Source organism: Dermacentor andersoni, chromosome 1 (genome assembly GCF_023375885.2).
Source record: "Dermacentor andersoni chromosome 1, qqDerAnde1_hic_scaffold, whole genome shotgun sequence".
In the NCBI taxonomy this organism is placed as follows: Eukaryota; Metazoa; Arthropoda; class Arachnida; order Ixodida; family Ixodidae; genus Dermacentor; species Dermacentor andersoni.
The window spans coordinates 350,096,654-350,123,249 of record NC_092814.1 but is presented as its reverse complement, the minus strand read 5'-3'; the positions used below and the strand labels follow the sequence as shown (position 1 = coordinate 350,123,249).

General features: G+C 44.9%; 1 protein-coding gene across 1 annotated transcript in view; it reads right to left on the bottom strand.

The window, feature by feature from the left end:
* The window catches only part of LOC126516578 (putative phospholipase B-like 2), a 135,408-nt gene that overhangs the window by 90,637 nt on the left and 18,175 nt on the right, over nucleotides 1-26,596 (bottom strand). The window contains exon 2 of the mRNA XM_055063816.1: nucleotides 12,003-12,249. Within this exon, the coding sequence (XP_054919791.1) occupies nucleotides 12,003-12,249 (247 nt within the window). The remainder of the gene's footprint in view (nucleotides 1-12,002; nucleotides 12,250-26,596) is intronic.

Sequence of the window (26,596 nt, the reverse complement as noted above, 5' to 3'; positions counted from 1 at the left end):
GGGGCTGCGCCGAAAGGACAGCGCCCTAATTCTCCCTTGACAAGTCAAGATGCTGAGCCGTCAGGCAGCGGTGTCCTGAGGAGAAGCATCGGCGAGCGACATGTCCAAACGTGCAATCAAGTGCTAGACAGCCCGGCGCCGTATTTCCTTTTGCCTGGAGGTCACCGCGCGCGGCAACTTTGAACCGGGTGCCCAGCGCGGTTGCTGGTTGGACCTCTCGGACGACCGTCGAGTGCTGGCTTTGTATTGGGCCGTTTGAGTGACAATGGTTTCTCGGGGCATTATAAGCCCCGACGCCACCGCCTGGAAAACCGGATCCGCCGACCCACCGGGAGCTGAGTGCCGCTCTCGAGTGGAGTGAGATGTGTCACGCGTTGCAGTCTCGCCGGACGTCGCCGTGCGGGAACAGTCGCGTTTGCTGTGAGCTCTCGGCCCCCGTGCCGATCCGATCTTGTCCTGTATAATGACCTGTATATAATGTATAAAGTCCCTTTCGTTATTCTCACCGACGCCTGAGTCAGAGCCTTCGCTACCAACGCTCTGTCACGAAACGAGTGACGAGCGCTACGGGACCACCTCAAAGTCGTAACAAGGACTAGAAGTCTGCTGTCTGCCCCAGCCAAGTTCAAAAAAAATTTATAAGTGTTCGCTGAAACACACTGTAGATATAAATAAGTGGCGTAGTGGCTTTAGCATTCGTTGCCCTTTTAAGCCCATTGATGGGGGATCAAATCGCGGCCGTGGTGGCCACATTTTGTTGGGGGCGAAAGCAAAAACGCTCGCATACTCTGCATTGGGTGCACGTTATAGTCACTCAGGTGGTCAACATTAATCCAGAGTCCCCCACTACGGCGTGCCTCATAATCGTATAGTGGTTCGGGCACGTAAAATAAAAAAAAAGTAATATAGTTTTTGGTGTGTGTGTGGGACGGAAGTAACGACGTGATTAATGACGTCACAGACAACAAGGTGCCATTATATTTAATGGGCTAATTAAGGGGAAACAGTTGCCTTCGAGCACGGTTCATGCGTTGCGTTCGCCTAAACTTAACCTAAAGATCACGAACGCCGAGGTGCGAGTGTCACTAAGAGACACCCAAGTCAAAGGTTAGAATCGCCTACCATTTTTTTTATTGTGTGACCTGCGTAATGAATATATTAGAGCCTGCATTGCGACCCATACACTCAGCAATTTAGCCCAGCAAATATAATAATGAAAAAGCACTTACAGTGATCGTGTTACCTTATCCAGCTCGTGCGTACAGTCTAGCGTTTCGTTCTCGAAGACGTCGTTAAGCCCCGATAGCTGTCTCATAATCAGGTGCGCCTGCGATAGAAACATGATTCAGATGGGTGCTGTGTAGCCATAATAGAATTTCATTTTTTATCGTTATCTTTTGAGCACTTCTGGCTACACCAACCTAATTATCCAGTGTGTAAATTAATTTTTCATCGTTTCTATAGAGCGATTAAATGATAATGAAATCCAAACAATTTTTCGTTTCGCTCGTACACTTATTCAGCGTCGAGAAAACGAACCAGATCAGAGCGCACAATAATAAAATAAATTATGCGCTCCGTTAAGAGCAAAATAAACGGGAAAATGGGGAAAAATGCCAGGAAGTACGGCCCTTGGGCCCTATAATCTAAAACTATTCCAATGTGTTTTTATTCCAATATCCTGACGTCATATTTGCGTAACCGCCGACGCAAGCATCGGGCGGTGAACCACAGGGTTGTCTGAACAGACCAATCAAACGCTCTTCTCGTTTATAGGAGGTCACTTTTGTTTGCTTTACAAACGAATAACATCGCCTACAGTGAGCGGTTTGTCTTATCTATTGGCGGATAAAAGGCGAGGAGCACGCTCAAGTTGAGAGGGATTCGATGAGGCCGAGCAAGTGCACTGAAAATCGATAACCGCATGAAGAGGGTGGTGTCGGCGTGAGTGATTGGTCCGTTTGCCCTTACTTAACCTAAGGTGACTGGTCGAAAATCGCCGCAGCACGTAACGGAAGATTAATAATGCCGCTAAAACGGATCCTCAGCAAAGAGTTGGCAGAGCGAGGTCGTAAACGTGCCGAAAGTGCTTGGAAACATTACAGGGCCATGAAAAAAGGGTTATTGTAGGCAAATAAATAAACCAGTGCTCTCCGGCAGGTGCGAGTAGCCAGTGCCTGAGTGATAGGCGGCAGCCATCTTTTATTCCTTTCGGAACGGGGCAACCTGCGGCTATTCAGGAAAAAATTCAGTTTTGTTTGGCATATTAATCCATCTTTAACGTGTACACGTCACTCTGACGCGGTGAGTTTTCGCGGTTTTTTGACGTTGCGTGACAGGCAGGTGAAGTGCGTGCAGCCCGGAAGGTTTTAACCAATAGCCGAGGGTTCATGAATGAAAGGCGTCAAACGAGAAACAGCTATTTTTTGTTTGTTTGGTCCAATGATGCATAATGAGTGTGTACTCATGATATCAAATGGGAAGCTATCGCAGTTTTCGTGATGTCGCGTGATAGACAGGCGAAGTGGGGGTGGTCCAAAAACGTTTTTGATCAATCGCGGAGGACTGATTGCAGAATTGAAATAGAAAATTTTGGAATAGCTTTACATTATAGCGCCCCTTGTTTTCACAATTTTTACCTTTGTTTCAATGCATCTCTATTTTTGGTGTCATCCGTTCAGGCCTTCCTCACTCAAGTGTCAAAAGGCGCCTTGATGACCAAGGGTCAAATTTACAAAGCTCTCGGTTTTGTAAGAGGATTTTGTCATTGGCCAGCAACCTTCACTAATAACATGTCCAACATCATGATTTTCTGGTATCTACGAATAGTTTAGCGTTAAGAACTTTTTTTTTCTTGTGAATGCGGTTATTAGATTGCATATACTTTGAAAGAAATGCTTCTCACACGACGTGACGTCAGCCTCAAGACCCTATTTCAGGTTGCGTCCTGATGTACTGCGCTCGCCTTGAGTTGAAGACAGGAACGAGTTAAGGACTCCGCCAGATAATTCGTTAAAGCAAAGCGACATTGGCAACGTAACATGCTCCAAGCAAAAGCAAGGGGAAGAGGGACACACCACACGAAGAGATGCGTGTGACGTGCGCCCTTTTCACGGTGCTATGATACCCAAACAAATGAGACGGAATATTTAGAAAATTGCACGTGCTTCAAGTATAACATTGTTTCCGCTACCATTCTGTTGAGAGTTTAGACCAACCTTTTCAAACCTGTGCAAATCTAATTCCGACCTCATTGAACGCGCTCAGAATAAATTGATATCTATCTTCAAGCACCACTTTTGCCATTCTGACGACCATAGTTCAGGATTCTCAAATATACTTCAACTTGCACTTCTAGACTCAGACTTAATTAATCAGGCCTTTTGTTCCTGTATAAGGTGGTCTATGGCATTATACTATATTTCCCAAAGCTTCTTAATCATATGCGATTGTCCGTGCTGCAACAGTATACCAGGCAGCATTCCGCATTCTTTGCCTGGTCCTGTTGCATTAAAGACTGTGCTATATATGACTCAACTCCAAAAAACATGTAATAAGAATTATGCTTGTATTGGGGGGGGGGGGGGCGGGGGGGACATACTTCAGAGTTCATTTCCTGTGTTTTGTGTATCTGTAGATAATCATGTATGATTAACTCCCTTTTACCCTTCCCAGTTTTCTTTTCCCTATTTGTTTATTTATCTCGCATCGTTTAATTCGTCTACCATATTCGTGTTTTCCGTTAGTTTTGTCTCACATATTGCTTTTTAAGTGCACCAGTACAGTACGAAGGCTGTCTAGCTGTTGCTGAGCGCTGTAGTAAATATGATTGATTGATTATTATTGTAGTATAAAATCGTGCTTTTTAAGTAAGTATTAGTATATTATTTCAGTGCAGTAGCTTTCGTGCAATAAAGAAAGGCACAGATTAAGAAAGTGCAATAAGATGCTATGTGGCTGATCATATGCATTGTGCTATCAATTTCTTCTTTAATAATGCTTAGTTACTGTATCCAGTGTTGTGTAATAAGATAATATGCCACCGCAATTATTCTGTGCCTAACAGAACAATTTGAATGCCTTTCTCAGTCAAAACATCATAGTAGTCTGAAAACAATAAACTGGTATTTTTTTGTGTGGTGACTTAAGGTGTGAAAATTGTGAAAATAACCTGTTTATATATATGTTTTTTATATTATGCAAATGAGGTACCCCCATGCATTTGAATAAGTGCTTCTATAGTACGACTTGGCAAAGGGCAACGAAAGACACCTATTAAAACCCTCCGATTCTCAAGCTTGTATTATTTGATAGTATGTCATTTCATTAATGTCGAGAAAGACAGATTTGACATGTTGAAACCAGTTACAATAGAACATAGCCTTCAGACGGTGAAAATTTTTCTAGCAATACACTCAATGTGAAGGCCTCCCGATGTGGTGTTAATGCTTCAAAACAACTTACAATAATAAATGAGGTGCTCCATGGGAAATATTTGACAGAACCAAGAATTGAGAGGTGACAAGCTACGAATTACGTAAATTTTAGCTATTCTGGATGTTTTTTTGTGAGTGCTACAGGTGTTTCAAGACTTTTTGCTGATTTTCTCACAACCCACTTTTTTACGTTTCTTCCATGCACCAACAAGCATAATTATATTGACATGGATACTTTATCTGTATCCGGTGACCATATTTCACCGGCTAACAAATGTTAAACGTTACCGCTCGGCGCAGGATGCGCTTGGACGTATCGGAAGTTTCGCGAATGTTATCGATGGTTCTGTCGGTTGCCTGTTGTAGACGAACCTTGTATAATCTGATTGCATACGCGACACGAATTGTGTAGTAGTTTCTGGAAGGCGCGTGGGTACCAACGAATACGCTGGAACTTTCGACGGTTGACGTATGAAAGCAGACGCGCTTGACCAGCAGACGAGATTTTCGACGGTCGCCTACATTGTTCGCAACTATCGTTGCGAATGAGTGTTGCTTTTGCTGGGCACAAGCAAGCCTAATAAATGGTTAAATTTGTAGCTCCCAGTTCTGACTCTGCATCATTTTTCACCATCACTACTACATGACAATATTTCTAACACAGATTTTTCCGTGATACCTTGCACGCCTAATTCTTACACAGTTGGCTGTGCAATGAGCTACCAAAAATGAAATCATACGACGGCTTTAGATACGATATGGCACGGTCATGCAAGTGTTTGCAAAGCTATCCTGTATACAGACGATGCACGGGCGCGAGCGCTGATGTCGATATTTTGTGCACTATTGTTACTATCGTTAGGTAAAAAAAAACTGTGGCGGCAGGCCTACATTCCTTAATCAAAGGTGTTTTTCATATCTAAAGGAGCATACAAATCACTAACTTCTTGTTTCAAGCTTAGTTTACAGCAGGCTGTTTTAGGTCAGACTTGGACGGATGAAGACAAAATAGTCCAACAACAATGCGCCGCAGCCGAGGAGCGACCGTCGGCGCGCGTCAGAGCTTCTGTCCAGTGGTTGCGTGCCCTCTTCCTCCGACCAACGCGAAGCGAAGCGCTCGCTTGTCGGCGCGCGCCGAAGCTTGCCGACGCATGCCAGTGGTTGCGCCTTAAGAGCGGCGCTCTAAAAATTTCAGTCATGAGAAACGCCCGTGTTGTATTTTACTTCCTAGTTCTAACCACTCTTTCCTTCGCAGATGTTCTTCGATTGCCGTCAACGTGAACATCGACCATTTAAATTGCCCGAACCTTGTTTCATACCTTGTTTTGTATCCGCCACGTAAATGAATCTTAGCTGGAAGCAAACAAAAGACGTAAAATTCCAACACAACCCATCTAACCATGACTGCCGACGTTAATGCGATTCGCATTCAAGCAGTGTAACGACACGCCGCCACGGCATCACGATAGCTGTATGAAAGATAAAGCGTAATAGCGAGTGTGCGATGACTATGGCTTGACGACGACGGCATGACGAATATCCGATAACAAAGCTGAAACGACGACGATGCAGTAACCACGACAACATCACGACTACTAGCATCTTCCAAATTGCCCAAGCTAGTACACAACTTGGGCCACTAGGTTGGCGTAAGAAGATAGCTAGCTAGCTAGATAGATAGATAGATAGATAGATAGATAGATAGATAGATAGATAGATAGATAGATAGATAGATAGATAGATAGATAGATAGATAGATAGATAGATAGATAGATAGATAGATAGATAGATAGATAGATGGCTCAGTGCTCACGCTCAGGCTTGAAGGCTCAGTGTGCTTGAAGCAGGCAAAGAATGGTAATCTCATTAAAATAGCCTAACTCGCACCATACAATAGCGAACAATGTGCATTCATTCGCATCCTCCTAGGTTGTCTCAGCATATATTTACATGTTGGTTATTCTTAGTCAAGCTGGGTAAATTCAACCTTTTTTCGCTGGCCACCTATTTTCGCAATAACAATGTATTCTGTGCGGCAAAAATAAAATGTGTGTGATTGGACTGAAGCAACCTTTATAAAGGCCGAAATTATGCTTTATGCGTGCTGCGAGAGCTGGGTGTCTATTGGCTTGTAGTTTCTCATATGTTCGACGTTGCGTGGTTTTCTATGTTCAGTGAAGAATTTTGTACTATAGCGTTGCACCATTTGATGCATTCATGAGCTCTTGAAGCATTATAGGGACTTGTACCCATGCCTAAATTTGGCTAACGGTGTGCGAGTGCCAAAAGCGCTACGTAGATCAACGATATCTTTTTTCAGGAGAAATGTAAAAATTCGGAAATGAGAAACTGCCGTTCACTCACGTAAAGATTGCCCTAGTGCTCGAAGTAAAATTATGACTTTTTCTTGGCTTTTAGAAACATTAGTCAGGAAGGGAGTAATTTTTGTTACTCCCACAAGGGAATGAACTATATAACAAGTATTCCTATAAAACAAACTAAAACGTCAATGAAAAATTCTAATTACACCACAGTAGTGGGAACACAAAAGATAAAAATCTATGTCACTGAAGTCACGACATTTTTTCACCTTTTTCTTTCCCAAAAAAATATTTTGCACTGTCAAACCACACTAATGTACTTCATGCAGCTGCTATCACCATCCTTAAAACTTCCGGAATTCAAAACTCTGAAGACCTAGTACTGACTTCAGCGGTGTACCTGTTATACCTATTAGTCCGGTTCAGGTCTTGATAAGCGAGCGAAATAACAAAGTCAGGCTTTGAAATCTCCGCTTCTATAGGTGTCGCCGCAGAAGAAGGGTACTATTAGCACAAATTCAAATGCGAATTCCGAAAACTACTCCAGTGCGTTGTTCTGTTTCCAGGTTCACCTGCCTTTGTAATCATGGCCTAATTCAGACTACAAATTTTCGCACAGGACCACTCCTGATTAGAAAACAGCCACTGAGCGATTGCACTTCACACTTTCATGTAATGACACAGTTTCATGTAATTACAGACTTTCATTTAATTGCACACTTTCATTTATTTGCGCATTTTCATGGTCACACACTTCCATGATATTACACTTGACAGACGTTTTTGATTAGTCTGTTTTTTCCTGTTAGTGTTTATTTTTATGCTGGTGGTACGTGTAATCATCGCTCATATTTAGTTGACTTTGTCTATATGCAGTCAGTCGGTTTCGATGGTTGACAAATTACCGAGTGACTGGCTTTTGCTCCTAAGTGCCATCTTTCGACGTGCAGTCACATTCACTGCAGGGAATGCCCCAAGAGACATTCGCGATGTCTTCGAAGTTACCCTCAATATTTTGTTTGCCTGCTAAGCTTGGACGTGTTAAAGCCGAACTGCGAAGTTTCAAACATACTGCTGCCTTTTAGGGCTGGTATCACAAACTCGCATTTAAACATACGACGAGACTATACAGACTTCATTGTTACCACGATTTAAGCCCCGCCCACTTGGCTCTATTCTAAATTTTTTTACAGCAAATAATGAGGGTGCCAGGGAATAAAATCTCATAAAATCATAGCTTAGCTATTTATGTTTGATTTTTTCAGGAGCAGTTTAGCTAGGAAAACGTTGTCGCTAAAGTATTGCCTTTTTTTTCGCTGTATGTATCGACAAGAGTTATTGCAGGAGTTGAAACATATTTTTTTGCTCACTGATGGGCAAATGTTTCCGTAGATTGAAGTTCCTTAGTCCGTGCAGACTTGTCTTTTAATTCTGTAGAACTTCTTTTGGATTTACGGATGCAAGAAAGAAAGAGTTCATGTATTCCTTCCCGTGCTCCACCTGCGACAAACAGTTGAAGTTTGACCGCCGCCGTTCCAGCACTGACGTAAGAGGCTCGAGTTTTGGAATTAGTAAAGTCGAAATTAAAGGCACCCTAAGAAAGTTCTGATCAGACTGCGCCTTCGTTCACTTGTGCCAACATTTGATGTTAGCCTGCTGATAGCCTCGATAATAACAGCTGCAAAAACAGCCTTGCAAACGTGCGACGCTACTTTGATGCGTCGACTGAAAACAAATAACCACAGTGCAACATGATTTCCTGTTTCTATTTCCGCCCTGGTAGTACGAACCATTGAGAGTTGACAGGAAGGGGGCCATATAGTGGTTCGGGCAGGGTGTTTCGGGAGATGCGAGATACAGCACAGCGTAGGAACAATTAGCTGCTGTTGCTAACACAATACGCATGTGTCGACCGCTGTGGCATTAGCCGACTCCGCGCATGTGGCATATACGTACAATAAACTCTAGCTGCGCGGATTTTAACAACAACAACAACAACAACAACAACAACAAACTACATCAGAAGGTGTTGCAGGAAAGCTGCAGTAGAATCAGCAGATCGTAATAAAAGTTCGGCAGCATGATTGCACTCCTGACACACGTGAAGACGAAAGCCTGCTGCACACGTGGCAGTGCATTAAGTTATACGATCAGAGGGGTGAGACATCTTGCAAGACATAAAGAGCCGCAGTGTAAAGTAACCGTATGGCGCTGTAGGTCGACCTCCTCAACGACACGTGCGAGCACCTAATGCTCTACCTGCAGGTTCTTTCTTTCTTTCTTTCTTTCTTTCTTTCTTTCTTTCTTTCTTTCTTTCTTTCTTTGTTTACTTATTTATTTATTTATTTATTTATTTATTTACTCTCGTTTTCTTTGTTCTTCCGCTTGCTATTTCTTTTGTTCCACCTTTCGTTATCTCTTTCTTTCTGTCTTTCGTTCTTTCTTTATTTGTTCTTTCGTTCGGTCTTTCTTTCTTCGGCTCTTTCTTTCTTTCCTTCGTTCTTTCTTTCTAGCGTTTCTTCATTCATATTCAGCCATTGCATCTTTGCTTGCGTTGGTGCATGAGCTAATTCTGATGATGGTATTTTTGGGCTCACTGCACTAGACGCCGCTTCTTTTGCGGGTATGAGTGGGCCATTGCAACAAGCCACTTCAGGCTTTCGCCTTAAATATAGCAATAAAATGGGTGCCATGCCATGCTGCGGCGATCTGGGAATTGCCACTCTAGCAAAGATTGCCATTTATTTGCATGATGCTTCGTACAAAACAAAATGAATATCAGGAAAACGGATGAGCAGGAGATGTGCAGTATCGGGAGTGACCGCGAGAGGTTCACCGTGATATTTATACTCAGGAAGGAAAATGACGATAGCAGGCTGGGCGACTCGGGCAATTGATAATACTTAATAGTGAACACACTGAAAGCTCAAAACAAAAATAAACAAAATAGAAAGAGCACGAGCAGTCAGAACGACATACAACGTACGCTGAACACAAAAGCGAAAAATTTATTGACCAAGTAACATTACTTTTGCGCGCTCATTAATAAAAAAGGTATATATTCACACGCATAAAAATATACACAGGTCTTCAATTGCGATTGGCCACTCAGTGCAACTAAAAAAAAATGTCAGCACAGAGAGCCTGTATTTATTTTTAATTGAAGTCATCCGCTAGCCATTGCATGTGCATATTCCTTCGTTGTTAAGCGCTTGTTGTGTGTCGTTTTAACTATTCGTCCAGCTCTCTTTTCTGTGAGTTTATTTGTAAGCGAGGATGAAAAATGGCTGGTTGTTGCATGAACAAAGACAGAGAGAGAAAGCAACGACTGCAAGTGATTCTGTCCTTTCCTCTATTCCTGATTTTGTGGTTTGAGATACCATTGAGCTATGTATTCATGCCAACTGGTTCAGTTGCAATGCTTACAAAAAAAAAATAAAACATGGACGTGCACTCCAGACACAAGAGAGGAATATACACTACGTTAGTGGCACGCATTTGACAACCCTGGCAATCTCAGTAGAAAACCGTGTAAAGAAAGAGTCACAGAAATAATGGACATACTAGATATCGTGAAAATGGTAATTCAGGGTGAGGCGATGTCCACATCGATTGCGAACCATTGCAATTTGGTAAAAAGAAACCGAATCCTGGTGAGATGTTGGTGCAAAGAAAGCAGTGTCAAGTTGTCAAGAAGCAACGAGAAGAAATCACAAAGCGAAATAGAAATTAAAGAGAATAAGGCTTTAGAGAAAATTCAAGAGATGTGGGAAGAACGAAAATTTGTGTTTAAGGTATTTGTAAACAAAGGTTGTAAGCGATTTGTCGTTTGCTAAGTATGGAAGTAACGATAATCATTGGCTGCTAAAATAGTGCAGTAAGCTAAAGGTAGTGGGTAAATATTCATACATTAGCCATAGCTGCATAAAAAATGACGAGAAGCGCTAGAGGGCGCTTCACAAATATTGCAGTATGGTGCATTGCATTTACATGCACATTTTTACAACTCCAATGGTAACGCTTTACTCTTTGAAGCTACAGCTGGACGCTTGAGAACTAAATTCTAAAGGCAGATGTTTCAATTGCTGCTGCTTCATGCTATCCAGGAAGATCAGTGATCACAAATGCTTATATATAAAGTGTAGGTGCCTTCAGCGCCAGGTGCACTTGGTAAGTATAGCTATCGAAAATGAATCGTGGGCCTAATTCACAAAGCTTCTTGTTCGTTAGTGAACTATGCTAACGGCCACCTTCGCCAATAAAATCAAGATTGTTTGGAACATTTTCCTACGACCCATTCTACCGTAAGTGCGTTTATGCGAGAGCAATGATATGGAGCTCTCCGGGCGTATTTCTGCTGTCTCCGTCGCCGTCGGTGGGAGGTTCCGCACAATTTCCAAGGGCGATAATATCGTCGCCGCGCGCCGCAAGCTGTATGTGCGAGTGAAAGCCTACGAGTGTGAGCCGGGGCTCACGGCTCAATCTTGCACTCGCAACGGAGGAAAAGCGGGCATAACTTAAGCGCACCGTCTTCCATCGCGCACAAGGCTGCAGGGGGAGATCAAGAAGTGGGGGGGGGGGGGGGAGGCGTTCCCGTCCGGGCGGCCCGAGCCGCTGTATCTTCAAAGCCGTCGGCAGCGGGTACAGATTCCGCCGCGCGCTGCATTTTTGCGGCTTAGTTCGCGTTGATGCGAGCGGCAGCACGAAGGTCGATTTCTCACCAGCGATAGCGAGTGTCGACGGTCGTCGAGTGAAATGTGTTCATGTTAGCTTGGGCGCGCGTGACACCATGCTTGTTAATTTAGTTAGTACTCCTATGTTTGCAAGTTTATACGCCCATAAATCTACTATCCTGACTTCGTATAGCTGTCTACTATTTGCTATCGCAATCGATGCTTCACCTCTCAGGTGAAACTGCGCCTTTCTTTTTTTTGTGTGTGTGTGTGTGTGTGTGTGTGTGTGTGAATACGGGCCCTATGATTCTAAAGCCGCAATGATGGAATAACACACAAAGCCGAAGATAAGGGCAAAAAAACAGGACCATTGTGAAGCAGTGTCAGAGAATACATTCCTAAGAACATAAATATTAATACACAAATTTTCCCTTTATGATAAGGTGACCTGTCTCATCTGTCCAATTCAAAGGAGCAGCGTCTGTCTGTCTGTCTGTCTGTCTGTCTGTCTGTCTGTCTGTCTGTCTGTCTGTCTGTCTGTCTGTCTGTGTGAATTTCCGGACTTTTCGTACCATGTTCCAGAAGGGGTCGCTCTCCTTGAACTTGTGCTGTTGCTCGCGCGTGTACACGAGGTTCCTGGTTACGAAGTCGTTGAGCCTGCTGCAGTACTCGGTCTGGTTGTCACAGTAGGGTGCGAAGAGGTTCGCCCACTGGTTTTCCATCAGCTCCCTTGTCAGGTAGGCTTCCAGGGCCCCAGCCGCATACGCCTGCTGCTCATCATCCACGTGCGGATTGGACTCGATCTGGAGGTACGACCACCTGCCGCGCAAGGCGTGCGTGAAAAAAAAAAAGAACGATGGTGGCGGTACAACGTAGATAGAGAATTTTTGAGGTAGAGAAAAAAGATTAAAGTGAAGTATACAAACATGCTGAAATGAAAAGCATGCATAGCATACCTGAGTAACTCAAGCAGGCTAGGTGACTATTTGACAGCGCCCTGTTTGGGAGGCGGTTTTCTGGGACGTGCTGAAGCGATTTAGGACAGAGAGAGAGCGAGAGAGAGAGAGAGAGAGAAGGGAAGAAGGAAAGACAGGGAAGGGAGGTTAACCAGACTGAGTCCAGTTTGCTACCCTACACGTGGGGAGGGAAATGGTGAGTGAAAGAGAAAGAGAGAAAACATGAGTCTATACCGCACTTTCACATGTACTAAGTTAGGTGTAGGATGTCTATAGTCGGGCACTCAAGTCTGTTTCCTTCAGGCAGTGAAAAAGCGCTCGAACTGCTTCCTGGGCTAATGAACTGTAAGGCCAGGCTCCCAAGATCTTTGTTTCCGTAAATGGCCTGTCATCCAGTCTATTCAAGGCACACTGGAGAGTCTGACGTTGATTATTAAAGCGTGAACAGTGGCACAGAAGATAACAGATGGTCTCTTCACACTTGCACTTAGCGCACATTGGTGAGTTCGCCATTCCAATACAATAGTTGTAGGAGCTGGTGAATGCTACTGCTACCCACAGCCGACACAGCAGTGTTGCGTCACGTCATGAAAAGTTTGCTGGTTATTTAAGTTTCAGTGATGGGTCGAGGCTGTATAAACGACATTTAGAACTCTGTGGTGTATGCCAGTAACTTAACGCGATGGTACGAGCGAGACTGCGAAGCTCTCTTACAGCGTCTACTCTCGATAAAGGTATAAGGAGTGTCGGTGCGCCATCCTGGGCACGTCGGGCAGGGTCATCGGCGAGGTGATGACCAACGGCGCCACAATGTCCCGGCAGCCATTGAAAGATGATATCGTGTCCTCGTTCAGAAGCGCAATGGCAAGTTTCGTGGATTTGTGATATCAGCTGTTCATAATTGCCACGTCGTAAACCTCGCAAGCTCTGGAGGGCTGCTTTCGAATCACAAAATATTGCCGATTTGTTGGGCGGTTCTTTTTCAATGTATTCGACAGCAGCGCGAAGAGCGGCCAGTTCGGAACCTGTAGATGTCGTTACGTGTGAAGCTTTAAACTTGATGACGACCGATTGAGATGGTATAACAACGGCGCGCGTCGAATTTTCCGAGACGGAACCGTCCGTGTAAACATGGATTCGGTTAGCGCATGAACAATGCGAAAGTTCCAATGTGATCTGCTTGAGAGCCGCGGTGGTCAGGCTAGCTTTCTTCACTATTCCTGGAACAGCAAGGTACACAGGAGGCTTTTTGAAGCACCAAAGAGGGGATGGCGTTCTTGTTGCGGGTGATTGCCACAATGACAAAGAGTACTGGTTAACCGCAATTGATCTGGAGCTGCCTTGGGTCTTTTCTCAGGCAAGCCAGCGAGATGGTGGTCAGGGACTCTTGATATATGGCGAACATGCGCCCGGAGTGCGTCGATAGCTATATAGGTCATTACTGGGTGGTCTCTCGCTGTGGCAATTGTTGCTACGGTTGAAGCATTTCGAGGTAGCCCTAGACATGTTCGAAGGGCTTGGCCTTGAATGCTCTGTAGAACATGGATGTTAGTTTTGTTAGATTCCCTATTGCAAAAACCAGCGTCTTCCAGTGCCTTCCAGTGTGAAACCCGCGCGTGTTTTGGCACTCGATCGCACTGGGTACGCTGGCGCTCGCTGGGACTCACTGGGACACCAGTGAGAACGCTGGATAAGAGCTGGGTCACACTGAAAGAGACGCTGGTTCCACTGCCATGACGTGTTGTGGAGGGGACATGAAATCCAGAAGTCGTTCAGACGCGCTCGAACGCGACCCGAATTCGAAGCCTACCGCTGACTGATATTATCGTACCGATAACAAAGGTGAGGTGATTCGTGCGCTTCTACTTTCCCTATTGTGCTAATAAAGTTCTCAGGCTCAAATACACCCAATTTAGCTTTCGACAGCTACCCGCCCCGAGATCGGTCCCGCACCGAAGTTTAGGCCTAGCGTATCCGCCGAGTCCGTCTGCACGCTATCGGCGCGTCTAGGCTCAGGAATCAAGAAGTCTAACAAGGTAAATCGCAATACTTCAGCTTTCGCATCGGAGTTCTTAAATAAAGCATTTTTTCATGTCTACAGTGCCAGCACAAGAAGCGATGACCGCTGATGTGACGCGTCATAAAGATAGGTATATGTGCTGTCGCCGAAGGCTCCCAGCACTAGCCTGCGCTTCTCTGACGAAGATATATGACTAGACAGACGTGTTGACTGAAAGGCATAACTGAACTAAGAAAACGTTGCCTATCCCTCACGTGAAGAGCAATAAACGGCTATCGAAATCGGCAGTAACAGCCCGTACAGCGTCCCTGGTCGGCGGTTCATTTAGGACTTTTTTCGAAGTTAAAATACCAATAGCAAGGGAAAATCGATGTTGTGGCACTTCCGAGCGTGCTACTGAATACGGACAGCAATTTTCTTTTTTTTTAGTACAGGCGTGAGTTTTAGTTGCAGGGCGATAGCGCATCTACCATATCTGTAGGAGACGTATTTCTCTGCGAAACTAAAACTGCTTCTCTATTTTCACATGGCAAATTATCCGTTCATGTTCATCACTGTCGTTGGACTGCATAGCATGTGTGAATTTGTTTCTCATGTATGTTCATATGTAATGTAACAGTATTGGTTTGACACTATAATCATAATTCCATGCAATAATAAAAAAAAAAAATCTGGAGTGGCGTAGCGGTAAAGTACCGGGCTTTGGATCTGAAGGTCGGATGATCGAATCTGGTTCAGAACAATTTTATTTGTAAGCTTTTTTATTGCACTAAAACGCTCTCTGTTGCTTTCTCCATTGAAAAAAATATATACGGTGTCCAGGCACCGCGAATTTTACGCGCTAGAGCTGTTTTTCGCACCAGTAGCCAGCGCCTCCCAGTACGCCGCGCCTGTCCAGTGCCCCAGCATCCAGCGCGCGGCACTGGGCCTATAATCCGGCACACTGGATACTGGGCACTGGGTTTTGCAATAGGGCTGGACAGCACTGGTGTGCTATATCGCAAGTATCCTAGGAAGAGCGTCCTGTATAGTTGAAGCATATATGCCACGGATGTGCCCCACGTTTTACTGGCAAGAAACCTTATAGTATATGGGCGATAGAAGTGAGCCTCTCCTTCAAGTATGAAATGTTGGGGTTCCATGAAAGGTCTCTGTCGATAATAACGCCTAGAAATTGGCAAGAGTTTGCGTAGGAAATTGGTTGGTGGTCAATAGAAATGGAGTATCAGGCCATGGGCTTGTGGGTAAAAGCGACTAAGGCGCACTTCTCGGTGGAAATGCTGAGGCCTTGAGCACGCAGGTACAGTGATGTTAGGGTCACTGCTTTTTGGAGCCGGGCACGCACCTGGAGACGTGTAACTGCCGAGGCCCATATGCATATGTCGTCAGCATATCTGGAAAGGTTTACTGTATTTGGTAGAACGTCGGCAAGTCCAAGGATTGCAAGGTTGAACAAAGTGGGGCTAAGAGCCCCACCCTGCGGGACGCCACGACAAGTGTAATGGTCAGCGGTTCGGCCATCTGCACTGTGCACAAAGAAGGATCTTTTGAATAGATAGCTCTGAATCCACCGAAAGATGCGTCCAACAATTCTATTATTTTCCAGGGCATCAAGGATGGCTTCATGCGTTACATTATCATAGGCGCTTTTCACATCGATGAATAGTGCAATGGATATACGCTTGCGGTGTTTTTCTTGTTGTACAGACGTCACGAGGTCGATGACGTTGCCAATAGAGGAACGGCCTCTTCTAAACCCAGCCATGGCCTCGGGGTATACGTTATGGCGCTCAAGATATCACTCTAGGCGTGTGAGGATCATTCTTTCCATGATCTTCCCAACACAGCTGGACAGCGCAGTGGGTCGGTAGGACGTTAGGTCAAGTGGCGACTTTCCAGGCTTCAGGAGTGGTATCAAGCGACTGGTTTTCCACCGCTCAGGAACGACGCCATTATTCCATGACTGGTTATATAGCACTCCAGAGGTTTACCTCGGCCATCTTCACCTAGGTGGCATAAAGCAGCGTAGGTGATGCCGTCTGGTCCTGGCGACGATGAGCGCCTGCATGTGGCCAGAGCAGCGTCCAACTCCTCAAGTGAGAAGGACACATTCAATTCTGGGAAGTGTGTCGCAGGAACCTCACCCAGAATTTCGCTATTGGTGCTGACCACACTGCCCGCCATCTTCACACAGAAATCTTCGGCTATATCAACCTGCGAGCGGCCTTGATGGAGTGCTAGGGCTGAGAATGGGTGTCGTTGCTGTGGAGACGAGCCAAGGTCGCGCACCGTCCTCCAGATGATAGACAGTGGCTTGCGGGAGTCAAGTGATTCGCGGAACTTCTTCCACCGTTGTTCCTCCAGCCTGTCCATACGACGTTGGATTTTCTTCCGTATACGTCGAGCGACTCTAAGGTCATGAATTGACTTGGTGTGCCCGTATCGCCTCTCGGCCCTTCGGCGAATCGTTCGAAGTCACTCAGGTTCCATGTCGAAATTCGTACGTTTTTTAGCGGATGTAGAGGTGTACTTAGACGATTCCGGTCCACCTGTAATAAGGTTCTCGTGGTGCAGGTAAATCCTTCTTTACATGCCTCTTCCACCTTTGTCTTATATGTTGACCACCTTACTTAGAAAAGGAGAAGCTTCCAAATCCAGTGATTCTTAAGTAGGTCGGAATATGGTCACTGCCATGAGTCTCTATGTCAGGGAACCATCGAACATTTTGACCAAATTGCCGTGACACCAAAGTCAAATATAAGCAACTGCTATAGTTCGAACCACGCAAGTACGTTGGACTGCCATCGTTCATAATGCCGAGTTCGTGGTCGGAAGGAAATTCCACAAGCTTCCGGCCCCTGGAATCTATTCTGGAGCTTCCCCAAGCCAAGTGATGAGCTTTATCTACCGTGATTATCCAGGGTCCAGAAGTCGCCGTCAGGATGTCTCGCAGTCGGTCGCCGTCGAACCGACTATTCGGTTTAGTCATTTAGTCATCTTTAGTCATTTAGGTTGATTTAGGTCAGCATGGCCGTTGTTTCTGTGGCGCTGAGACGGACGGAGCACCTAGCGCGATGTGTGCGCGCATGTGTCAGCATACAATCAGCCTTGGAGATCAGTTGTATATTTCTTAAAGTTCGTTTCGCGATTGTGACCTTATACTGCATCGTTCTCACTGTAATGATAAGCTGTTGTTTTACAGCAATGAGTAGTTGCGAAACATATGACGACCCGAACACGGCGGGCACCGTTCTCCTGTTGACTAGGTTGGGAATGCTGGACGAGGTTCTCACTGAACGAGGTTTCGCCCACGAATAATATAGTTTTGGTTTGTTATAGCAGCATACCATAGAGTGTGAATCACACTTTTCGAGTGGTCGAGTGAATGGTGGCAGAATGCGCGAGCGTCCGAGGCAGTGCTAGATGCTGTGTTCTAGAACTGTTTCTTCTATACGCGCATGGTCCAAGAACACAAGCCTTAATGCGATGTTAGCCAGTGGTTATCTTTATGGTTTTCTTTTCGCGGCAGTAGAGGATGGAAGCCGACTTCTTTTTCTGAATTTTTTCAGTTTGGTCCGTCCCGTCCTCTACGAAGCATTCACCCGTATTACGAAAATTTATTCCTTACAAATAGCCGTAGAATTCTTTTCGTACGATCGCCTTCGGATATTACTGTTTCGCAAGGCAAAAAGGCAATGTCGAAGCACAACCCTTATATACAGGGTGTTTTCGCGAACACTTTCAAACTTTTTTTTAGAGGTTGCCTGTGGCAGATAGCTCAATTCTAGTTCATGAGCTGGTCTACTCGAAGCGGCGGACAATACTTGCACACACACACACACACACACACACACACACACACACACACATATATATATATATATATATATATTATTGACTTACCAACCTTCGCTCTGCCTGATCCGTTCGTAGATTGACAGCTCTCAGAATTATTTCCATTCGAAATTATTCAGGCGGCCATTTATCGTTCAAGCTAGATCGATGGTAACAGTCATCACTGTTAGATTAGAATAGGACAAAATAACATTTAATAAATCACGGGTGGATAACACAGTAAAAAATCAAAGTGTGCGCATGGAGTTGACATTGTGATACGACACCATATGTGAGAAGCAGAAGTGTGGAAATCAGTACTGAATAACGAAAGCCATTCGACTTCAATTATCGGGTTGCCGCGCAGAACAGATTATTCGCCATCGGGCAATTGGGCGTTCCCATGCTTTTTAAACGAATCCTGTAATGAGTTGAGCGTGAAATGTAACGACGTTTCTAGACAACGGTTCGCGTGAAAAAAAAACAACCAAAAAAGAACAGACACTAGCGGGTCTTGTCACTGTATATAGCGGCGCTGCAGTGTACACATGGAGAGGTTATGGATATATCCTTATGACCCTTCACAATGCGATGATCATGTAAGTGCCCGTTAAGCACAGGCTAATTAAGTGACTAGTTTACGGCGGGACGCAGCCACGAGGTTGATTTCCTAACTTCCTGCGTTCATCCTGCGACTTGTAGTGTCTCCCTCAAGGTTTGTTTCAAAGTGTTATCAGAATAAACTTTTCGTGTAGACCTTCCTTGCGTTATTCGTAAAGGGGTTTGAAATGTAATCGGTTCGATTAAAATTAATCGGTCGTTAGCACATACAGACTGATCATTGATACGGGCTGTGAAAGATAAAGGGTCGTGAGCTCACGTAGAAAATCACCGAGAATAGAAAAATGCAGCTTTCTTCCTAGCAATTTAAACAGTTATAGATACATGAATGCTTTAGTTCTGCAGCGCTTAAAAGTGAAAAACACGGACCTTCATTCAGACTCGCTTAAGACGGTTGTGGAGATGCGAAGGCGCCTTGAAGGGTATCCTTCACGCAGCATAACGGTCAGAGAAGAGCGCTGCTCCAAAAAACCCGCGTGATTTTTAAATTAAGCTTCGATGATGGTTACTTTTTCACTCCCAAATTGTGTGCTTTCGTGGATCCGACCTATTTTAAAAACACGCTACAAGACGAATGGTAAATCAGTTGCAATTGGTAAACTATTTCTTCGAAACCCTAGTTTGATTGATTTAACCGAGAAAAATGTCAATTACCAGCCAAGAAAATGAAGGCCAACGTTCAATTTGGTGAATTTGGTGAATACCTCGGCACTGATACGTCAGTGCGGCATCATGGATTTCAAAGCATAACTTTACCGATAAGCGAATAAGTAGACCCGTGTAGACGCTGTCGAAATCCGTGACGTCATGGCGAGTGGCGCGAACTGTAGACGCCATCGTCTTCCGTGATCGCATCTTTTCTGGCCAGCGAAACACGGAAAGAATGGCCGCTTCATGGCTGCTGAAGCTTAACTTACTAATTCGACTTTACATTATTTGTTGGTGTCCATGCAAAATTGGAGTTGATGGTTTGTGAATTGGGCATAGGCCGCTTTTGCACTGCCTGAGCTGCGAACGTGAAAGCTGGCTGAACGAAAAAGAATGAATGAAATAGCTGAGCCGGATGCAATAAGGCTCTCGCTTAATTTTATGCCCTTTACGGAAAGCGATTTTATTGTATGCAAAGGAAAGGCAGGAAATTGGCTGTCGGGAAATGACTGGCGTGGAGTACACACGGTGCGCAAAGCTAAAAAAAAAGTAGACGGTGGTTGAAGAGGAAACGGATAGGCACGAATCTGCCCACCTGTGATTCTAACACCATATGCGCGCACATTTACTCGATTCCTCAAGTATTCTTTCATTCTCGAATAATAGTTGCCCTTGTTTTACGGAAACTTCCATTTGCACAGTGCATGGTTACCTGGACTAAAAATTAGCACCATTTCAGCCCACTGTATGGCTCAAAACGCGCCATACTGAAAATGAGTGCCTTTTTCTCCAGAAAATCACCCTCTAGATGGCTGCCGCACCACCCTTGCGGGAAGGTGAGCAGCCATCTCGGTGAAAAACAGCATGTTTTAGGACCCGACGTCGCGTACGCCGCGTGATAATCCGTGCATAGAAGGCCAACTGCAAATTAATTTCTGGATTGCTTAAAAATCTTCTCCAGAATACTGGAGATATATAGAACAGACTCTATAGGCAAAATTTTACGTTTTAATTACGACTAGATGCTTCGGGAACACTTCAACAAACCAAAAACGCCGTCATCACAGCTCACAGGAAATTGCGCGGAAAGCCGCAACGCTGGGAAATATGTCCATGTTCTGGAATTCGCTTCATGTCTGCTAAATACCAGGTGCCTGTGTCATATGCTAAGGTGCTGTTTAAAGGGTGTTACTAAGGAAATCAAGGCGTCACAAACCGCGAAGCTTCGCTAAGATTGCTCCAAAATACGTATACTGCTCTTTAATAACCAACTTCTGCTTATTTCTTTTGCGCTCTAATTTCTTTTACTTTTGATTAACCACTAACCAATCTTCCTACTGCGGGCGGGCGGCTAGGGCCGCCCGCCCGCAGTAGGAAGTGGTTAAAAGGAGGCGCAACGACACCTTATTCTGGCAACGGTTGCGGCAATAGGAACATGCACTGACCAACGTTCTTTGCATCTCCAGGCTAATAATATGCTTGATGTATCGTTGTGAATTTGCAATTCCAACATTGGTGCAGCTTCTGCCAGATATTACTGCGGACTTTGTACTAACTTGTACTGCCAAGCTTGCGTCGTCTCGCTGGGCCTTCCGGGTCTGATCGGTGCCTACAAATGTGGAACTCGCAAAGAAAAAAGAATCGGGAAATTGAATCCAAGCTTGGAAACGTGAGCGAAAGTCTTCTTGGTTACATCTTTGGCAACTTCCTTCTGCGGGCCAGCAATTCATGCATAGACGTCATAAAACTGAAGAAAAGGTCTGATAGCTTGGAAACTATAGCGTGGAATTCCTAAGCAAACTAGTTGAAAAGCTGAGTGCCAAAAATCATGATCTTAAGGCCGAAAACAAAGCTTTACAAGCTAACAAATGCGCGATCACGAAGAAGGTTTCTGAACTCGAGCAATACTAGAGATTGAATAACGTCGAGGTTAAGGGCATTCCTTGCACACGAGGAGAGGACTGCGCGACTGTCATAAAAACTATTGCCAACAAAATTGGTTACCGAGTAACGGCCACCGACCTCGATGTTGTTCATTGGGTTCCTATCAAAACAGAACATAAAAGGAATCTCGCCCGCTTCTGCTCGAGAACAAAGAAAGTAGGGTTCGTGGCGAAAGCACAGAAAGCAAGACTTCGTCTGGGTGATATCGGCCTGGCAACAACAAATGAGAACCCTGTATTTGTTAATGAACATTTAAAACTTGAAATTAAGGCTCTCTTTTCCAAAGCTAAAAGCGAAAAACGGGAGATTTCTGTGAGTAGACAACTGTCAAAACAATGAAGGCTCAGAAAACAACCGAAAGTCGCGTCTTTCGTATCGCAACTCAATCCCACCTTCGATAGACTTTGAGCAGTGCAATGATAACTGTAATCCACTGTTTCGCCGTGCCTGTCACCTAGGCAAATCTGTTTTACTTTAATTAACTTTAATTAAGCTGTCTACGCTCAGGGAAATCTCACAATTTTGTTCTATTTCACACCTAACAAGTTGAACACTGCTCCTTCATATCATCAGCGATATGTCTTGCATTTGAGTGCGGGCAGTCTGCGCAAACACTTCGACGAATTTTGCAATCTACTTTTGACATTCGCCGTGCCATTTTCAGTCATTGGAATATGTGAAACTTAGTTGAGGGGCTCCAATAAGCACATTTTCTACTTTTCTAATTGTGTTGCTGAACACTTCAATTGTCTGCTCAGCAACCTATACTCTCCGTGGTTGCTTAGCGGCTTTGGTATTGCGCTGCTAAGTACGAGGTCGCGGGATCGAATCCCGGCCACGGCGGCTGCATTTTGATGAGGGCGAAGTGAGAAAACACCCGTGTACTTAGATGTAGGTGCTCGTTAAAGAATCCCAGGTCGTCGAAATTACCGGAGTCCTCCTCTGCGGCGTGCCTCATAATCAGATCGGGGTTTTGGCACGTAACACCCCATAATTTTATATTTTATCCTATACTTTAATTTTAATTATACTCATGGCTCCAAAATACGACACACTCGAAATTTGTAGTAAACAAAAAATCATTTTTTCATGCCGTGTCTTGTTTTCACAGGCCCACCGTCTTATCTACAAAGAATTCACAAACAGTATTTTCACGCTTTATCTGTATGCTTAAATCTTGTTTTGATCCTTATTCCCGTCAAGGTAAATGAAAAACAGAAAATTACGTCGCCTCAGAATCCGTGAATAAAAGATAGCGTCCTAGATTTATAGCGCAAAAAGGATAATCTAGAAAACTAAATGGCAACCATTTAAAAATTTTGCTATTCGGTACAATAAGTTTTCTAACCAGTTTACCACCAGATAAAACAAAAAAACTTAAAAATCCTGGAAAGCGAAATCTTTCAATGCGCTAAAAACATAACAATGAAATAGGAAATTGTCAACTTTTTCTGAAATAAGAAAAACAATTGCAAAGCAATAACTTAACTGCTCATCATGGCAGGGCGTTAAAGACCGCAAAAGAAATAGCTGATGCATTCGCTGATATTTTTTCGATTAAAATTATGGGGTTTAACATGCCAAACCACTTTCTGATTATGAGGCACGCCGTAGTGCAGGACTCCGCAAATTTCGACCACCTGGGGTTCTTTAACGTGCACCTAAGTCTAAGTACACGGGTGTTTTCGCCCCCATCGAAACACGGCCGCCGCGGCCGGGATTCGATCTCGCGCTCAGCAGCCGAACACCATAGCCACTGAGCAATCACGGCGGGTGTTTTTTTTTTTCTTCAGCAGTGAATTACAGACAGCTGCACAGACAATCCCATGCCCCACCGCCTGCCAGAGCCTTTATTTACAACCGCATTCCAGGAAGTTCTAAACGTCAAAAACAACACAAAGATAAACTGCACGGGCGTTGGTAAACTACACGTTCCTCCTGTAAAATTAATTGCCCCCTTAAAGGCAAAGTGCCACGAAATTTCATTTGGGCTAAATCTACTCTAAATGCCTAGTGTATGGTCTCAAAGTAATGGCGGCAAAGTCGCAGGGCTGGTAGTTGCCTAATTTTCTTATTAGCAGCTATTAAAAAGCGCCTGTACACACGAAGCGTTGCACCAGGCAGCAAAGTGGTAGCGATGCGGATGTGGCGAATATTGAAGAACCGTACTTTAACTGTTGATCTATCAGTTGAGCCTAGGCAGCCATGCGCGATGCTCGCTCATCATTTGCCAGTTGACGGGCGTCTCTGTCGGCGTGCGTTAATTCTCCCTGTTGCGCTCGTGATTTGAGCTGTTTGGAACAACGCCGATGCCTTGTGTGCCCGTCGGGTGCTGGAACACGTAATCGAACACCAGCGATAGCTGTGCAGTGCACAACGCTGCGCAAAGGAAGGCCGAACTCATCTTTCCTATCCAAGCGTTCAGAGCCCAAGTGTGCACCGCGGTGCAGCAGGCAAGCGCGACGCGGACCATCTAACGCGCACAAAGCATGTAACTGCAGAAGCTGCACAAGCTACATTTCAACGCCGCAGTAACTTACCCATCAAGATACGCTTATAGCAAATGCTTTGTCGGGGACTTGGCGTGACTATATGTACTATAAAGCCGCGATGGCGAACGAAAACCAAGGGTAAGTTGCATTCAGGGGCGATATTCTCGAGCGATCATTTCCGGTATTGCATCATCTTCAAGTCATTTCGCGCCTCCCGTCATCGGACGCGTCGAAGTAGACGAACGAAAGGCTTTCAGACACAGCGCCAGAAACGAGCAGGAACCGCTTGCTGTATTTGTCACGAAGGAGAACGTGGCGCGGCGGCCACGGCGTAGATGCGGCGGCAAGCCATGCAGACATGTAATGCCGCCAGAGCGAAATAGGCGAGGCTATAATATGGAGGCAGTTAGGCCTCTCTGGTCGTGAGTTCACGCGCACTTAGCACTTAACCTCTCTAGCCCGGCCATGCCGAGCCTCCGTTACTGATAAACGTTTACTACAGATGGGGGTAGCTTTCCGATCGGTCGACGAGGCCGGCGTTTTCAGCTTGCCCGGCAGCGGCCGGTCAAGAAGGCTACGTAATGCCTAGAGTGCGCTAGAATAAGATTTAGTGGGACAAGCGGCCTGAGTAGTCCATGCTTTGTAGTGAGGCGCCCGACAACTAAAAATGCTGTGGCGGCGCTGCGATCGAAGTGGATTGGGCCGCATCAAGGTCGCGCCAACCCGCCGTTGCAAACTGCTGGCGCTTCTACACAGCCTCGGAAACTCCGGCGTTTCGGTAGCAGAGATAGTTGGCGCCATCCATCAGGAGGGCGGGAAAGCAACTTCGCTTTTTTTTGCACGGCCTCCTAGATCTGCGCGCGCCTGCGCGCGTCGATCTAGGAGGCCGTGTCCATTCGTCCCTACTCTCAACTCCTCTCCCCTTGCCCTCCATCGCACCTCCCTCCCTTTCGGCTGTCCCAGCGCGCGCCTGCCGGACCGGCGCCAGCTTCTATTTGTCAGAAAGCTGACATCTATCTGTCACATTTATTCATTTGTTCCTGACATGACATCTATTCATTCATGACATCTATTTGTCACATGGAACATCTATTTGTCAGAAAGCTCACAAATAGATGTTCCTCCTCATTCTCACCTAGTCTATGACTTGTTTTCTGTGCCAAGATTCATTCTGTAACTTAAGTAACTCGCATTCCGCCCTCAGTGCTTTTTCTGTGTGTCACCGTTCTACAAACGTACTCACATCTGAAAAATTACTGTTGGTGTTTGTGTATATCTCAGTAATTGCCGATGGGAAAACCACGCGAACAACCTTCTGTGTACGCATGATATGCTGTTATTTTGTTTCTGGAAAGAATGAGCATTGCAAGTATCATATATGCAGATTTTTGCAGTTCGTGTTTACTAAACAAAGGAGTGCCCTGTAGGTATCATTTAGCGCGTTAAGCGACGTAATTTTACTGCAAAGAATTGCATTCGTGGTAAAAGAAAAGTCGGGTTGTTGGCTTACCTAACCTGGTCTTTGATTGAAGAATAGGGCTTTCTTCGAATGTTTTCTATGCGCTGCTGCAAAAGCTGACTACCTTCTGTTGCCTCGTGCCACCGTTACTCAAGTTGTGGCCATGTGCAAAATAACGTGATAATGCGTATTTCCGTTTTTAGTACAGTGCTATTTTTGTTCTGCCATGTCTTTCTCATTTTATTCAGTAGTAATGAATATTTCCCGCATTTCATATACTTTTGTGCAGGTTTAAAAGTAAGTTCTTGTGTTTTTTCTTGGTATGTGGCAGTCAATAAAACAATCTTAGCATTTTTTTCTAGCTTTTAGGTATTTTGCGTGTCATTGTTTTTGCCATTACCAGCAAATTTTCCCTTTCTTTAGTTCTCATGGCTATATCATACACGTCGTCCACTTTTGTGCAATATCTCAGTGAGTATATCACAAGCTCTCAGTGCGCATGCCAGGAGCTCTTCTACACTTCGGTCTTTAGGGCAATATATAAAATTCTTTTATGCATCTGTACATGAAACGGCCTTCGCGTTTCCTTGAGTCTTATTCTTTTTATTTCACAGTCTGTGAACTTTTGTGTTATTTAGTAGTCATGTACATGGCATGCATTTTTCACTTTTGTTTATTTTCTGAGCGTGTATCATAGCAAGCTTTGCGAAAATGTTTCTTTTCGGAAACGGAAGTCAATAAAACGAGGCCACAGAGCTGTTCCGTTGGAAGTGGAATTTACATACGTTCTCGCATATGCTGGCACAAGAGTGCGTGCGCGCTGACGCATAAAGATCCCACGGCGCACCACGCGCCAGTTCTCAAACAATCCCTGGGGGAGCGCGTGTGCGCGATAATATATATATATATATATATATATATATATATATATATATATGCGCCGCGGACAGGCAAAAAGACATCAAAAGTGAAGGTGTGCATGACATGGGGAAGGGCGGAGACCGAGCGGAGCGGGTCGTCCTAATAAAAAAAACAAAAAAAAACCAGCGCGAGGGTGAGGAGGTACATCACGGCTGTTATTCGTGCTGCCATGACAACGTAAACAATCGTGTGCGCCGCCATTTTTCCAAACTATCACTGTCGTGCTAGGGTCGTAACTGAAGGGGACCTTGACGCTAGTGTCGAAAGAGCG